Genomic DNA, 16800 nt, shown 5'->3' with positions numbered 1-16800 from the left:
TGAATCTGAATCAAGCGAACAAATCAAAAGAAAAGAAGAAGAATGAAATCAATGACTCAAATGATAAGAAAAAGTCAAAGTCAAATGATCAGAATAAAGAACAAGAAAATGACTCAGGAGTTGAAGTTAGTAGTGGTGGTGTATGGAAGCATCAATGTACGGTTTGGCTTATTGACAAGTTTCGACATCAAGTCAATCTTGGACATGGTAAAAATGGAGGACTTAAAAGCGCTGCGTGGAAGCAGGTCCTCGAAGCTTACAACAAACGATGGAAGACCAAAGAACCTTTGAACAGATTAAAGAATCATATTCAAAAGGTCAGTCTTTCATTCTTTTTCTTTCCTCTGTTCCATCTTCACTTCATCTCGGCTGATCATCATTCTCATACCTTACAAAACCAGCTCAAGACCACTTACAAAGCATTCGATAAGATTATGGTGTCCTCTGGAGCTCCTGGGGTTGATATACATCGGGTACAGTGCATGCCGATAAAGAATGGTGGGATGCTTGGATTAAGGTGGTCAGTACAATCTCGATTTCATCATATAATTCACTGAGGTTCTTATGCTTCTTTTATTTTTCAAACTATCCTTCTTATACATCTAGGCTGGAAACAAGGATGCAATCCCTATCAAGAATAACGGGTTTCCTGCGTATCAAGCTGTCTCCCAAATAATGCCTGAAAAGCATTTACGAGCTAACGGTGACAGTGGACTTGGAACTCAGAGCAAGAAACGAAAATCAATCCAGGATAAGCCGGGAGCTGATGATGATGACGAGGAACCAGATGGAGACAATTGTAAGATTTTCCAATCTTTTACTTTTCTTTCCCTTTGTTGTTTTTTCTCTCATTTTCATTATTTTTTCAATCCAGCTTCTATTCAATCCGAATCTGAGTCAATCAGAAGGATGGCTACGGATCCACCAGTGGATAGCGAAGACAAGGACAACAAGGATGGTAGTGATTACAAGAAGGGTAGTAAGAATGAAAGTGACTCACAGCCTGCTAGTCCTAGTCCGAGCCCTCCTCCCAAGAATAAAAAAGGAAAGGTATGTACATCATTCAACATCAGTGGGATGACATTGACTGATTTTATTATTGGCTCATGATTAGAATAAGAAATTAACTAGGCGTGAACTTGAAGAAGATGAAGATGATACTCCTGAGCTGAGGTTTGTCCGCAGCAAGAGGAGTCCTGTCAACTCACAACCCCCAACCAAACAATCTCGCACGACCGGCCCAAAGCTCGTAGCCCAGTCAATTGATCGAGCAGTGGAATTAGAAGATCAAGCTGAAAGCGATAGAATCACGATAGCAAAGATGAAATTAGAACAACATCCAAAACGTAAAGAAGCGATGGCAATATTCAACGCTGAATTCCGCAACGAACTGAAACCAGCTCACATCAACCAAGTAGCAAACAAATTAAAAGAGGATGATACAGCCTCTTTCTTCTTCCATATGCACAAGGATAATCACTGGAATTGGTTGAAAGAGGAAGCAGGAGTATCAGCAGAGTATGAATAGGGAATCATTCAAATGATTCTCTTTGTTTGTTCTTTAAAAGAAAGATCATTATAATTTAGATATATGTATTCAGATATATGTATTCTCATATTATCATTTGTATCTTAGCACTCCAAAATCGATTGTACAACAATAGCTTAACATGATCCTAATCATCTTATTATTATCATATAATTTTTTTATAACAACAATTACTCGTAAAAATGATTGAGAAAGTAAAAATGAAAATGCAAATAACATGTGCCAATTAAAAACAACTGCAAGTGTGATTCGAGAGTGAGAACAAATAAAATAATGTCCGAGATTTCAAAGGAAAGGTTAAAGACCTCAAACGTGTCTACAAGCAGCAGGAGCGTGAATATAATCATCAAACATCATCTTGGCAATGTAATCCCTCATAGTGCTTGCTTGAGCGTGTTCCTGAGCGGTGGGGTGAGCCCAGTCTGGGTCATCATTATCACCTGTGAGCCTTGCTTCCAATCGCTCTTTTAAAGTGTATTCCTCATAAAACTCGTCTTCTCCGGATTCAATTTGGATTATATTGTGAAGTACGCAGCATGCAATAACAATCTTAACTTGAGTCTTGTACGGAAAGGATGGCATGACTGCCAAGATCGGAAAGCGCATCTTCATGATTCCAAAGATCCGCTCAATGACAATTCGAAGTGAGGAATGTCGGTGGTTGTACAACTCCTTTGGATTCTGTGGTGTAAGACCTGAATGGCGCCACTCTTTCAAATGGTATTGAACTGATTGATAAGGGGTGAGGAACCCTGGAACATTTGCATAGCCAGCATCGGCAACGTAAAAGTGATCTGAAATATGACAAAGATCAGCTAAGACCAAGATAATCAAAAGGACATGATAACAAACATACCTTTTGGAACAACAAAGTAAGCTTGCCTTCAAGGGCTTTCATTAAGCCCTTGAAGGCAAGCTTATCCATCCGGCAGACTTCCAAAAACCGTACGTCGCTTCCTTCCATGACCTCTTTTGTATATTTGTTTCCTCGCAGTTTTGATGTTCGACACGGGATCTTGGGCCTTGTTAGAGTCTTTAGGAAGTCTGTACCAGCTTGGATAACGAGCTTAAGAAGCTTGCTTCTTCTAAAAGAAGATGAGGAGGTGGTCGAGTTTGAATCAGATGAATTGGACATGATTGGTGGTGGTTGTCTGTACCACCACTGATCATGTACTTTCTGATGTTTTGTTGCTTGATGGTTGCCAAGACAAACGCTTTTCACAAGCTTTCTTGTCTCTTTCTTTCAAAAAGTGAGATTTCGTTTTTTTTCACGAAAATCACTTCTCTACATGTAGAAAAGATGTCTCCTAGAAACCAAATTCTAGGAAACTGGGCTAAACAAACGCGCTCTAAGTTTTTACTCGATGAAACTTTGAATTTGGCTGTAATTCAAGGAGATACAGCATTTTTCAGGTTTTAACTGGTTAAAACTTAGGTTTCAAGCTCATAAACTTTTTCTTTTCAAAAATGTGAGTGACAACAAATATCGGAATGGCTGTAGGGCGTGTTCACTTAAACAATTTCTGAACAGAAATTACATTCTGTAAATTTTAAAATGCAAAAATGAACTATACTCTACCAAAGCAGCATCTTAAATGTTGTAGAATGCAATTTCATTTCTGAACAGAAATTGCTTGAGTGAACACACCCTAAAAGTGTCTACTTGGTGGAGCATGTTTCATTTTTGCATCAAAAAATTCACAGAATGTGATTTCTGGTCAGAATCCCCTCAAGTGAATGTGCCCTATGTCTCTACTATTTCACTTTTGTCAACTGTCTTCATTGTACTTCTTCATCAGCCACCCTATTCTTTTTACTGCAATAAAGTGGACCAAAAAAATAATGATATTTGATATTGTTTCCAACAGGATTCAACAGTGGCTTACTCGAGTGCAAGTAAGATTAAACTACAGTTGAATTGAATTATTGCAGCGCTCTGCCCAACCCCTAATACAGATTAGTTGAGGTTTTCATCAAAGCCTTTATACACTCTAATACTGTAGTTCATTCAAGGCACGAGTCTACAGATTATTTCGTTTGAAAATTTTCCATTTACCTGCCCTCCTGCTCCCTCCAACAACAAAATGTAGAAATAGTTATCTGCCCTCACGACACGTGTCGTCTCTTTTTTGCTATTTCTCTCCCTATTTACTGGTTGCAAAGATGGGGGAAATACATTCCGGGCACAGGCCCGTTTTGGTAGCCACACTTGCATCTTGCTGCCCCAAGACAAGACCCATTCCATTGATAATAGGGACTGGGCAAGGTCTGAAAAGTAATCATTCAAGCGCAGTTTAAATAACTTGTAAGCAATTCAGCCCCGTTCAATCAGTATCAAATTTCCCAATTTTTCTAAGTCAAGTTTATGACACTAAAAAAAATAGGGTGGCACATAGCCAGCTCCAACCATATGTTGGACTCATTGTTCAATTTTGGGTTGCCTCACCAACCAAAAGCCTCTGGCATACCACTTTGGGATAGCCAGATACAACTTTCACAGATGGAGCTGTGGCCCCGTGCCCTTCCTGTGTGGATTCCATAAGGAAGTCCGACACAGATGTTTATCCCTTTGCCATTTGGGCCTCTGGTGGTGCGGTGATGGAATCAACTGTATTCATTGTACTTCTTCATCATGCCTTTTTTGTTCATTTGCTTTAAAAGATCTTTTCTACTCACTTTTTGCACCAGGCTTTTGAGCACATCACTGTTATGTTTAAAAGATGTGTGTCACCATTATCTAAATTCAAACTGATGTTAGTGTCATGATCCTTGCACAACAAGAAAAACTCCCTGCAAGAAAAGTTTGATGGCTTGAAGTTGATAAGAGACAATCATAGAATGAGTCTTGATTTTGCCAATTTCCAATATCTAGCAAACTTTCTAGAAAAGGATTTTCAAATTTGAGAAAAAAGTAGACTTTTATCAACAAGAAAAACAAGAGTTTCATGTATCTTGATACTTTTGGTATAGGCACTCATACTTACTAATCTTGGTATAAAAAATCGTCTTCAAGGATACCTTGAATATGGTATTGATTACTAAGAATTCTTTGTGTAAACAGTATCCTAAAAGTAACCTCATTCCCAAAAAAAACATGAAGATGCTCTTGATTTATCTATTTGCTTGAAATACATTGGGAGTTTTTTGACGCAAGATACAAATATTGAAGTACTAAAATCTTTCACTAACCCTCTATAATATGATAAGATGTCACTTTGGAACACCGTATCTGAAGAAATGCACACTATACTTACACATAAGCATTCAGGAATTGTTAGAGTCTTTGATCCCAAAAAGAAGAAGAGTTACAATTTCAGAATCCACAGAATTTCTTGATTTAAAGTCCAACACCAGTGGAAGTCATGAGGTTTCAACATGACCAGATCTTGCAAGGGTGATCAGCTAGATTTTCCAGCATTTATATTGGGTCTTAAGAAGTTCTACATTTTTCATAGGACCAGAAAATTAAAACAGAAAGAAGAACTTGTTTGATTTGAGACCTGTGCACATGGCTACTTACCAGAATCTAATTCTCAAGGTTCAAAAAATTTCTAAAAAAGAAAATCAACAGAAAGATCTTTTTCCTATTTGCAGTCTCATTTCAGAGGGCTAGCTCTAGTTTACTTAATTTAAAAGCAAAAAGGGAGAAGAGATTTGTAATTGCTTATTTTGGGGGGTTAAACTTAAGCATGATGTATCAAGACAGTCTGCAAGAGCTCCTCATTAAAGATTCATTTCACATTGGATGGGTGTATCTCCAAATTTACCTGAAAAGAGTGTTTGATCTTAGTCACGATAAACCAGATGAATGTTCACAGCTAGTATACCAGAGACTGCTGCACATACGAGCTTCTTGAGTGACCTCTTTTGACTGCATGATCTTCTTGGGTGACCTCTTTTGACCACATGAGCTTCTTGGGTGACCTCTTGCCATCATGTGATTTAATGAAGTACATTTTGAAGCTTGACCAGCACTGCTCCATTTGAATCAAAAATTTGGTAAGAGGACATATGTTTCAAACTCCTCAATTCAAGAATGAATTTTTAGCACCATTCATTTCTTTCAGACCTCAACAATAAGTTCTCACTGTTCATGTTCAATGATTCAAAATACTACAGAGCCTGATGGTAGATCCCTTACACTATACCTTTCAAGAATTGATTTGATGAATCTGTGTTGGAATAACATAGGCATTTTTTGGAAGCCTTGCAAAAGACATGAAAAAAAGCTTACTTACTAGAAGGCATACATGCTATTGGTGGCAAATTGAAAATAGATAACTCCACATTGATGATGATTGACTTAATCATACTACAGAATGTGATCTTGTCAGTTGCAAAGATTCCATGATACCAGTATTTATGGGTATGACACTTGTCTTACATCAAAACCAGGCTGTCAAGTCATTGAAAGCTTAATAGAAACTTGCTGGCATACCCTTAATGCTTATCTTGGATGACAGATTTCTTTGAAGAAACAACATCAATCACTATGAGCAAAATTGTGAAGGGATCAAATGCAGTCACTGTATGGTTTCTTTATAAGCTTTGGTATGAGACTATAATTCCAAACAGTGTCACCAGGGGTCAAAACCTTGGATTTTGAACCATCACCACCAAACAGAGATTTGATCCATCAGATTCTATCTTATTTGAAAAATAGGAGGCCTTTATCTCAACAGTGGCTGGTGATTTGGTCAAGGCTCTTTTAGATACTAATTCAAGAATCAATCTAGACCTTATCTGCACAGAACAGCAATTGCAATGGCGGCATGTTATGACCCTTTAAGTGGAATTTCTTCTCTTGGTATGTATGTACTATGTGGGTGCTTTGACCTGCCAGCTAGGGTCATTCTCTCAATATTTGTGTGTAGGATGGCCCTATCCATTTTTACCCCCGAAATCTTTGCCATTGAGAAAAAGCCATCACATATCTAGATGAATAGGCAGATATAAACCTTGAGCAAGTGTAGATTCTCAATGTTCTGTAACATGTCACTTTCTCTATGCTTATGAAAAAACCCTCAAAGTAAACAATCAAAGTAAATCTTATCATAAGACATCTTACATCCTACAAACTTATCTTTCAATCCAAAATAATGAACTAAGAAATCATTCAAAATCAAACCTACCTACCACTTAAATATAAACATCAAATATACTTTTATTTTCGATTTCTTTTAACAGGTACAGTTTTTCCATCCACACTCAAGACCTAAACGAAATTCACAAAACCCCAAAAATCTATCAATGTAAAAGAAAGAATTGATCAAGAATCAAAGAATTTCCTACGTACTGCAGAAAATGCTTCTTGAGGTAATTCAACATTTCCAATACTCATCATCTTTAATCTTTTTTTACCTTCTTTTTGTTTATTTAAATGTTTCATCTAAACAGAGAGGATTGAAATTAAAACACATTAGAGAAAATGTATGATTGTGCAATTCAGTCGAATTGAGCTAATGATCAACAAGTATAAGATATTTACTTTACGTTCATAATGACCTCCATCTATTTGAACAAATCATCATGGGTGATAAACACAGTCAATTTAAACCTCTCTTGTGATTCATCTTTCGGAGAAACAACACTTACACAATCCAGCAGTAACATCCTTCCGTACAGCAGATAATCTAAAAAAATCAAAATTCAACAAAGAGAACTCTTGAGATTTAAAAGAATCCTTACCTTTCACTAGCAATCACTTTATTTCCAACAGTAGCCTGAAGCACAACTTCGAAAACCTGACGTCTCATCACACCCTTCAAGCGACCCAAAACAGCTTTACCTTCTCTCAATGCTTTATCCCTATGTACAACCGTAGCAAATGCATCCACAGGATCACTGCCATTGACAATGATATCTAACCTAACCAATTCAGCAGGTTTGAAATCTTTAGGTTTGTAATCAAAGCTTGCATAACCTGCCGTGATGGAATTCAATGATGAATGAAATGTTGTGACGATTTCAGATAATGGGATTTGATAGACTAGTTTGATTAGTTGGCTTGAGTCTGGTGAAGTGGCAGAAGCTGGGAGGTATTCAAGTGAGCTCTGTTCTCCTCGATGAGTCTACAAACACATAAATCATATAATGAGATCTAGAGCTCGGATAGTCAATATCAAGGTAATTGAAAACTGACTGCACAAAGTTCGATGACGGGCCCAGTATACCGATCAGGAACAACAATTGAAGCCTCGACAATCCTTTCTAAGACTTGAACTTTTTTCATTCCCACCGTTGGAAATTCAATCGGATTGTTAATCATTTTTTCTTTTCCATCCGCTATTACTAAAAAATCCTCAAGTTTGAAAAATCAGTATCTTCACACAAAATTTCAAGATAGTTTGAAAGACAACTGACATTTAAGTGGTACAAATGGTCTAGTAACAATCACTTCGGTTCCGTATTCATCACTGAGTCGCTGTTTGAACACATCCATATGTAGCGTACCCAAGAATCCCAACCTACTCCGTATAGAATAAGATTTCATTCCCTAAGGCAAGGTATAAACTAAAATACGTACCGAAATCCTTGACCTAAAGCCACACTAGCTTCTTTCTGTACCGAAACACTGCGATCATTCAAAATCAACTACCAACTCAACCTCTAATCAAGACCTACTCGCATGTGTTTCATGGAAGAGAGAGCAGGAAGAAAGAAACCAACCTGATCAATCGCTTCAGTTAATTTATCTAAACCAGCCACGGAATCAACCGGAAAAAGGGAAGCAAAAACCATCGATTGTCTTCCTTCAATCGATCTTTCCACTGGTTCGAAATCTTCACTTGGAGTCTTTGGATCATAGAATGTGTCGCCCAAAATCGCTATCTTACCTCACTGATCAAAAACTTGGTGTTGGAAAAAAATGTGAAAAGAATTTTTTTTAACAAACCTTGAGAAGGGTCTTTCATACCACATGTTACCCATCCACATTGTCCTACATGAAGTCCGGTTGGAATCGAAACTTGTTCTGGATACATTATTCCACAATCCGCCACTTTGGTTTTGTATATGTGAAAAAGACAGTATTAAAATAAAGGTTCATTGGAGAGATACAATTTTACTTCTCTGACCTTGAAAAATCTTTCCCGTTTTGTAAGATTGTATCTTATCCCCTACAACAAAAATAAATGAATATTGACACTTTGATAGATGAGAAGATCTTGAAGTTTATAAAATCAATGATCGTGAAGGAAGGTGTAATCAACTCACCTTTTTTCAAAACTCCATCTGCCAATTTAACCAATGAGACAACACCATGAAAGTGATCAAACCAAGAATCAAAGACAAAGGCTCTCAAAGGTTGATCACTTTGACCTTTAGGTATCGGAACCTCCTTAATCAATCTTTCCAATAACCTTTCAACTCCTATCCCAGTCTTTGCACTAATCCTCAAGACTTGATCTTCTTTAACACCCGTAAGTTTGGCTAATTCGTTTCCTATCCTATCAGGTTCAGAAGCAGGTAAATCGATTTTGTTCAACACTGGAATGATAGGTAATTCTCGACGTAATGCTGATGATAAGACTGAGAGAGTTTGGGATTGGATGCCTTGGGTTGAATCGACTAATAAGATCGCTGCATCTGCTACCGTTAAAGATCTTAAAACTTCGGTACTGAAGTCTACATGACCTGGTGTATCGATCAAGTTGAGAAGGTACTTTTTCTTGGGTTGATCCGGTGGTGAATAAAACATGCTTTGAACCCAAATTAAAAGAAGTCTATAAATTTCTAAAGTCTATCATTCGATGGAATCAAATTCGATGCGAACCTGACTGAGACCGCTTTGACGGTGATACCTCGTTCACGTTCGACCACTAGTTTATCAAGTACTTGTCGATTCCGAAGTGGTGGTTCAGATGGATTAGAAACTTGGTGGGCGATAGGAGTCAGTTTTGGTATTGTTTCTGTGAGCTCAAGTAAACGATCCGAAAGTGTTGATTTGCCATGATCGATATCTGGTTAGAATGAAGAGTCTATCAGTAAAGTTATCTCTTAAGAACGTTAGAATGTCTTTGTGATCATGTAACTTACGTGCAATGATACAAAACGAACGAATGAGTTCAGGTGGATATTCAGAGAGTGATGGTGTTGAAGTCGATGTTGGTGGTATTGATAGTTGAGCAACAGTTGAGAAGCGATGATGATGAAGTTGATATGATTTGATAGTATTGCTGATCTTGAATCTCAAGTTACTTCTTATCATCTTTCTCATTCTCTATCAAGATTCAAATTATTTCTGTTTCATCAGCATTCAAATTCAACTAGACCTAATCATCTCATCAACTTGAGTCTTGGACAGGGAAATTCAGAATCTGAATCGTGACAGTCGATAGTAGGTCATCACTTGCTCTCTATTCTGCTCAGCCACTTCCAATGCGTTTCACGCATCCACACCAGAGATGACAAACCCAAAAAACCCAACGTGTATATCACAGCACTCGGAATGTGAATACCTCACATAACAATCCACAAAAAAATCATCAAGTGCAGATATCCGGATTCTTGAGACTCCTCGGGCAAGATAAAATGAAAGATAAGCAGAAAAACTATCTAAAGTGGATTGTAATACAGGCATACAACAGTCAACCATCTGGAAATTGAATCACCACATAAAAAACAAACAAGAAAGAATTGGAATTGCGATGCATCACCACCTGAGCGTAGGAAAAAAACCAAGAAATCAGTCTTATCCAATTGATCAAAATATTTGCAAATCAAATCAGAATGTTCTAAATAACCATAATGAATCGAGACCAAACCTCTCCAAAGAAATGATCGCTAATTGATTTATAGGATTTGAATGAAGGAAAGGTTTTGAAACCTATTTGAAAGGTAAAGAACAGGTCCACATAAAGAATGGTGTCAGTAAAAAAAACGTCTTGATGATCATCGACTTAATTTAATCTGATCACCAATCGCTGTTAAAAAAATATGTGAATGAGGTTTAAAGATAAGATATCTTTGAGCAAAAGAGAGCAAAAGGAACTTGCAAACGCATGTGATTTTTTTACTTCACCGAATAGCTCATCAGATCTCGTTCTGTTCATTCCTTTGATTATTATCATTTTCCAGTTGATTCTTCTCTCTCAAATTCGCGTTTTTCAATATGTTTTCAAAATGCTTTGGGTTCTCAAAAGAGTAGATGACGATTATTAATTTAATGATATATATACGTTAGTGATGTAGATACACTGCATGTAGTCAAAAGACAACTGAAAAGAGTAGAAAATACAAGAACAACGTTTGTTGTGAATTCAAGAGGATTGTATATAAATCCACTATCACTTATGATTATTGCTGGGTTCCCTTCAAATCATTATTGGACACTGTAATAGAATCAAAAGATAAGAAAAGGCAATAGAGGGAAACGTTTGCGTGTTTGGTCAAAAGATACTCACGAACCTTAGACAGTTCCGGTTGTCATAGGAGTAGGAGCAGTAGTGGTGCCATTACCGGTCGTGTCGCAGGTAGTGCCAGCAGGAGGGTCCTGGATCGTGAACTGATCAGAGTAATTCAAGACACCAACACTATCACGGATTTGAAGATTAACTGCTGTTTTTGCAGGTAGATCGACTTTCCTGAATATGTCAATGTGCAAAGAGTTTGATCAATGTGGGTCCCAAAGATATGGATGCGAATAGAAGGTCCACTGACCAAGTGAAGCTGGTACCCGTTTGTTGACCAAGGTCTTCAAGAGGAATGGCAGTCGTTTGACCACCAGGAATGAGAGATATAAAGTAAGGAGGTTGACCACCAGACCACTGTGATAGGCAAACAGTTAGATGGACAGCGTATTCAAAGCCTATAACGAGCTAATAGTGAAGTATTGTCTTGAATGAAGAGCCACTTACACTGAGCTGAACAGGTAAACATTGTACCACGGAGGCTGAAGCGATCAATTCATGCTGATTAGATTTGGAAGACAGTGAGAGTAATTGAAGAAGAGTTGAGGGCGACAAAGGCGAGGTAAATAGGACTTACTAGGGGTGTTGACCATCACAGCTTGAGAAACAGCACCAGAGATAGCGAGCGCGAGGATGAAAAAAGAAGTAAGACTCATGATGAAAGTATATAAAGTGAAGATATTAAAAGTAATAATATTATCAATGTCAAGTTAAATGATGAAGTGAAAAGGAAAGTGCGATAAAGCAGGACGATGGTCACATTTATAACAAAAGGTGAGTAAGATTGGATCTCGTTCGACACGGAATAGCGAAAAGGCTGCCAAGATCATGGTGATTTGATCTTGACTTACACAGGCTGGTCAGTTGGCCATATGATGTAGCTTATTAAGATCATACGAAATACTTTCGGTCTCTCGATGAGAGTTGTGCAAAGCTGTGAACTTGGCTATCAGAGATCATGGTCGTGCTTGGGTCTTCTCAACACTTGGTAAACAGTCTTTCCAAGTCAAACAGATGAATATTTACAATCGAAATCCATCATCATAAGAAGAGAGAACCAATAAGATGAGTATAGTGAAGATGAAGGTGGTCTTGATCTTTGTGAAAAGATTTGAGGGATTTTTTGGGTGAAGACTACACTGCCAAGCTGTGCAACATGAATGAGAAGTCCAGGTGACAGAAAACTCTAACGAAGTCACTTTTGCTGATCTTACTGGACTCTTGGAGCTGGAGTGGATATTTGTCATTGATTGAGCTCAGTCAGAAGAGTTGCCTATCGATCTTCGGCAAACTTGCTCGAGCCCAGCCTGATCAGACAGTCGCTTACAAACTACCAGACAGTGACCATCAGCAAAACCCTCTATGAATTGCTGAGGATGACAGATAATTGCTCCCCTCTTCCCACATTCGATTTTCATTCATCCTGGATGAGGGGGGGGGTCAAGCTAAAAAACACCTGAAATACGTCTCTACATCAAAATGCTGCTTGTAATTTCTGAAGTTTCACGTGTTGGCCAACAGCAAGAAATCTTCCTTGAGATTGCTCGAGACCGAGTGAGTGCCCGTGTCTTATATGGCCTCCTTTCAACCGCTCAACCCCCCTCCTATGTAATTTATACGCCTGTCTTCACTTTAAATTGATAACCAATTGCTGCTCTGATGCTATTGGACAACTCCAAAGAAGTCTTCATCTTCCCTCTCCCTTGTTCATGCATTCAACAATTTTGGCAAAGCCAGCAGCAACTTTGACGCTTTCATGAAGTCTCAGCAAGCCATTTGCCGTTACCTCTGATATGTTGAACCAAGCATCCACAAGTCACTTGAACCTTCCAAGAGCTAAACTTTTGAAAAGTTTTCAATGGGACTGGTCAAAATTCTCCCCGACATGTAAGTTCTATCAGATATCTCATATTCACATATGTTTCTGAGCCTGTGCAACTAATTCCAGCAGGCGCGGATGTCAAGAGCAAACTTCAACTCTATACTTAGAATTTGGCCTGCGGCCACACTGGTTAGACAATGAGGTACACTCCACACCAAATCACTTGTATTCAGGTTATTGAAGGGAGTTTCTGTGGTATTGTTTGGATAATAAGTTGGGTTAATGGCTTGGTTTGTCAGTGGTGACAATTAGTTGGTCATAGTGGTTGTATGTATCTTGATCAGAACACCACATTGAATCTGGTGTTGGCAAAAGTCTAAACTTGTACCAAAACAAAACTTTTTGCAGGTTCGAGATGGTTTCAAAAACACAAAAAAACTATATATGAAGAACCATATACATGTATATGCTTACTTTGAGTACCTTAATTGCTATCATCAGAAGGGTTGAATAGCAAACACCATCATTCATTAGGTGAGCTTAGCTATATTGTCTGATCTATACATTTCTGCAAACACTGTAGCAATTTGAGACATGCTCACAAATTCAACCCTTGAAAGTCAGAGATCATCCTGAGACAGGTCAGTGTTTGTGACCTTTCTGCATAAGGGAGCTGCATAACATTGAGCCCACTCAAAACAGAACTCAAGATTCTTGTAAATTTTTCTATTATTAATCATTGCCGTAAATTTAGTCTGTTTATCCAATTTGTTCTTTACATACGTGAAAGTCTGTAGCAAAGCAAAATCCCCTAAAAAAATGACACTCTTTATTCTAATAAAGTTTGGTGCAATGATTTGGAATAGCATTCCATTTAATCACCTCCTGAGGTTTGTCTGACTACCTGGTCATACTTTTTATCATCTCAAGAGGTTTGTCAGACTAATTGGTCAGACTTGCAGAGATATTTTTTTCTATTGCCTGGTTGGTAGTGATGTGGCATTGGTCTCATGATTCTTCATTTGCCACACAGAAAAGTTGTTCCCTCATCTTTCTTGGAGTTTGAAGGGATACATCACAAGCTAGTACTTGGAAATTTTTAACAATCTTTTCACCTAGCACCATCCAACATCTATCAGGCACATAGCTACCGCTAACTTCAAGGAACAAACAATATAAAAAGATCTATTTCTGAAGACCACAAACAACACTGCCCAGAAAGCAAGGAACAAATCATCTGAGCCATAAAGCATACACTACATATGTGCAAACATCTGAGTAAATCCTTAGCTATCAGCTACATACAGGTCCGCTCAGTTATCTGCTCATCTAGATAAGGAAATCATGTGTAATACATGCTGTAACTTTGTTCAGATTGAGACACACATTTCAAAATATTGACTACATATATCACAATGGCTACTCAGGCAATATTCATGGAACTGTGTAACAGTAGCAGAATGGGAATCTGATCACTAGGACCCATATTCCCATCTGGGAACCTCTTTAATGCTGGCAGTGTATCAGGCACATAGCTACCGCTAACTTCAAGGAACAAACAATATAAAAAGATCTATTTCTGAAGACCACAAACAACACTGCCCAGAAAGCAAGGAACAAATCTTTTGATTTGTAAGTCAATTTATTCTTAAAAGGCTGATACACTCTAAAAATACTAAATTCTGGATTCTCTTCTAAATCAACGGATCAACAGCAACATCATGGCTGAAATCAATCTAAACAAAACTCTGGTAATCAAGAAAAATATTGGAAAATGTGTTTTCCTAGTATTGCTCAGTAAGGCAGTCATGACAATCTCCACAAAATTTCCAGTCCTAGAATCTCAACACACTATGGTTAATGAGGATTCAAATGTGGCATATTTGAAGGGAAACCAGTTTGATTTTTTGGCAGAAAGTTCTGATCCCAGAATCATTCAAAACTCTCACAACATCAAAAAACAAAAACACAAGGCAAAGCTTCTTGGAGTTCAACATGGGGTACATATATCTAAGAAAAAAATGAATGCAAAATCAAAGTTTCAAGTTCCAGAAAATGTGCCAAAGATTGAGGGAGTAGAGAATCAATTTAATTTTCACTATTCCCACTTTCAATCCAGAAGTCTAGCTAATTTACTCAAATCAAAAGGAATGCTAGCATTATGGCACAATCCTGAGGTGTCAAGACAGATAGATGTTTTCTTTGATAAGCTAGACAACAAATTCTACTCAATACTTTGGTCTTCATCAATCACCCCCTGTACCCCATATCAAGTCAAGTTTGCAATCAATAGGGTCAAGAAAGATGTTGTTATTGCTTTCTTTGGGGGCCTGAGTTTAATCTGTCAGAGAAGTCAAAAAGATGTCTCAATGAAAGACCTAGTTTCTGATGGATGGGTTTACCTTCAAGATTATTTGAATCAAGTGTTTTATCCTAGTCAAAACAAAATCAGTACACTTTCATTACAATTAAACAATGATCCAGACAACTTGTCAAGCCCTTCAAATTTACCAGAGTACATCTTGGACCGTGATCAATACTCCCCTGTTCAACCAAGCTATATAGGAGCATTGATTTCAAATTGGACAAAATATTATATCTTTGAGCCACCTCATTGCAAGATTGAATTCTCAACACATTCATTTCTTTCTGCAATTTTATCTGAAGGAGAACTCAGAGGGAAGAAGGTCTTGACATCTGAGATTAGTAAAGTGAAAGATAAGCCCTCATTCCCAACCTTTGAATTCTCAATCTCAATGATCCCACATCTTTCAGAGCTGGAGGTGGCTAAATTAAAAGAATTCAAAGGTAAACGGCCTGCAAATTATGTGGCAGTGATTGGCATGTCTGTGTTGAAAAAGCACAAGGACATCTTGGAAAGCATTCAAATATTCTTTGATTGTCTTGAAAAAGATATGGAACAAAGCTGGATAGAATGCATCCATTCAATAAATGGTACATTGAATACAGATCTGATCCTTGACTTGATGAAGATCCAAAATGTAATCAAAGCAGTTAAATCTTTCATGGTTCCAGCCTTTGTGGGTGTACTGGTTGTCTTGCACCACAATCAGCTAACAAACCAAGTGATGCAAATCTTACTTAAGACTGGCTGGGATATCCTTCAAGATTATTTTTCTCGATGGAGAAAATGTTTTTGTGAAGACACATCATCAATTATCCTGCCCAAAGAGGAGAAGTTAGCACATGAGGTTGGCTGGTATGATGCTAAAGACACATTACATTATTTCTGTCAGTCCAGGGTAAAGAAAAACTTCCCTATGGATCCTGTGTGGTATGTAATTGAGCTTTGGTATGAGACTATAATTCAAAGGAGAGATAGTTGGGTTCATGATAACATGGACTTTGTACCATCTCAACCAAATCAAGATGTATACCATAAGTTTCTTTCTTGTTTGAAAAGGGAGAAATCTTGATAGTTTTTTTGTATTATCAAATGGGCTTCCACAAAATGAAGACATATGTGAGATTTTCTTAATACAATGTCACAGGAAGCATTGAATGCAGTGGGTTTTTCAATGACCCATATGTTGATTCTTTTAACAGCTCCATTTTCCTACATATGTACCACTAATTACCAGTTTTACACTTGATGGAAACTAGTAAGAAATCAACAAAACAATAAAAACCATTGCACTGAGTTTAGCTACGTAGGTATCTTGACTTATGACTGCTACAATACTAATTAAAGATTGTGTCCCAATGGTCTTATTATGTCCTGAGCCATGCTGATCATGAGTAGCTACATATGTTATTAAGGCTGCAGATTTCTCAATTGAATCCTGATCCCAAGAATCAGTTTTTATCAAGAAGAGTCAATCAAGTGATTGACAGATGAGTTAGATGACATTCATAGAGATTAATTTCCCTAATGAAAGTTCACAGCCCCCAGCTACTAGGCTCTGGCAGGCCAGAGATTACCACAGCTTCATGAAAGATTCATGAAAGATTCAGAAGGATTTCAAAATCACTTCAACATAATATCATATGGGGCCATT

At 37.7% G+C, this 16800-nt stretch overlaps 4 protein-coding genes across 4 annotated transcripts; 2 read left to right on the top strand and 2 right to left on the bottom strand.

Annotated features, from left to right (window-relative positions):
• Positions 1 to 1008: 1008 nt before the first annotated feature.
• MELLADRAFT_73059 (uncharacterized protein) lies at positions 1009 to 1759 on the top strand (the record flags this gene model as incomplete). The annotated part of the gene is made up of 2 exons (XM_007415506.1): positions 1009 to 1050; positions 1115 to 1759. One exon carries the CDS (start codon positions 1322 to 1324, stop codon positions 1526 to 1528), a length of 207 nt encoding a protein of 68 aa, XP_007415568.1.
• A 5059-nt stretch (positions 1760 to 6818) lies between these two features.
• Positions 6819 to 9759, bottom strand: MELLADRAFT_50186 (uncharacterized protein; the record flags this gene model as incomplete). Its single annotated transcript, XM_007415453.1, has 13 exons — positions 6819 to 6938; positions 7038 to 7060; positions 7145 to 7182; positions 7238 to 7620; positions 7692 to 7840; positions 7913 to 8019; positions 8076 to 8143; positions 8219 to 8376; positions 8445 to 8549; positions 8626 to 8667; positions 8765 to 9249; positions 9324 to 9510; positions 9587 to 9759. Coding segments are annotated over 13 exons (2038 nt in total), but the record flags the coding sequence as incomplete, so codon positions are not given.
• Positions 9760 to 10958: 1199 nt separating this feature from the next.
• On the bottom strand, positions 10959 to 11615 carry MELLADRAFT_92673 (uncharacterized protein; the record flags this gene model as incomplete). The annotated part of the gene is made up of 4 exons (XM_007415452.1): positions 10959 to 11133; positions 11210 to 11316; positions 11407 to 11441; positions 11537 to 11615. The coding sequence occupies 4 exons, from the start codon at positions 11613 to 11615 to the stop codon at positions 10959 to 10961; spliced, it is 396 nt and encodes a 131-aa protein (XP_007415514.1).
• Positions 11616 to 14502: 2887 nt separating this feature from the next.
• Positions 14503 to 16218, top strand: MELLADRAFT_67260 (uncharacterized protein; the record flags this gene model as incomplete). The annotated part of the gene is made up of 1 exon (XM_007415507.1): positions 14503 to 16218. One exon carries the CDS (start codon positions 14503 to 14505, stop codon positions 16216 to 16218), a length of 1716 nt encoding a protein of 571 aa, XP_007415569.1.
• Between the last annotated feature and the right edge of the window lie 582 nt (positions 16219 to 16800).

This window comes from Melampsora larici-populina (genome assembly GCF_000204055.1).
Source record: "Melampsora larici-populina 98AG31 unplaced genomic scaffold MELLAscaffold_51, whole genome shotgun sequence".
Classification (NCBI taxonomy): domain Eukaryota; kingdom Fungi; phylum Basidiomycota; class Pucciniomycetes; order Pucciniales; family Melampsoraceae; genus Melampsora; species Melampsora laricis-populina.
The sequence above is the reverse complement of the archived record's forward strand: the minus strand, read 5'-3'. Positions and strand labels throughout refer to the sequence as shown.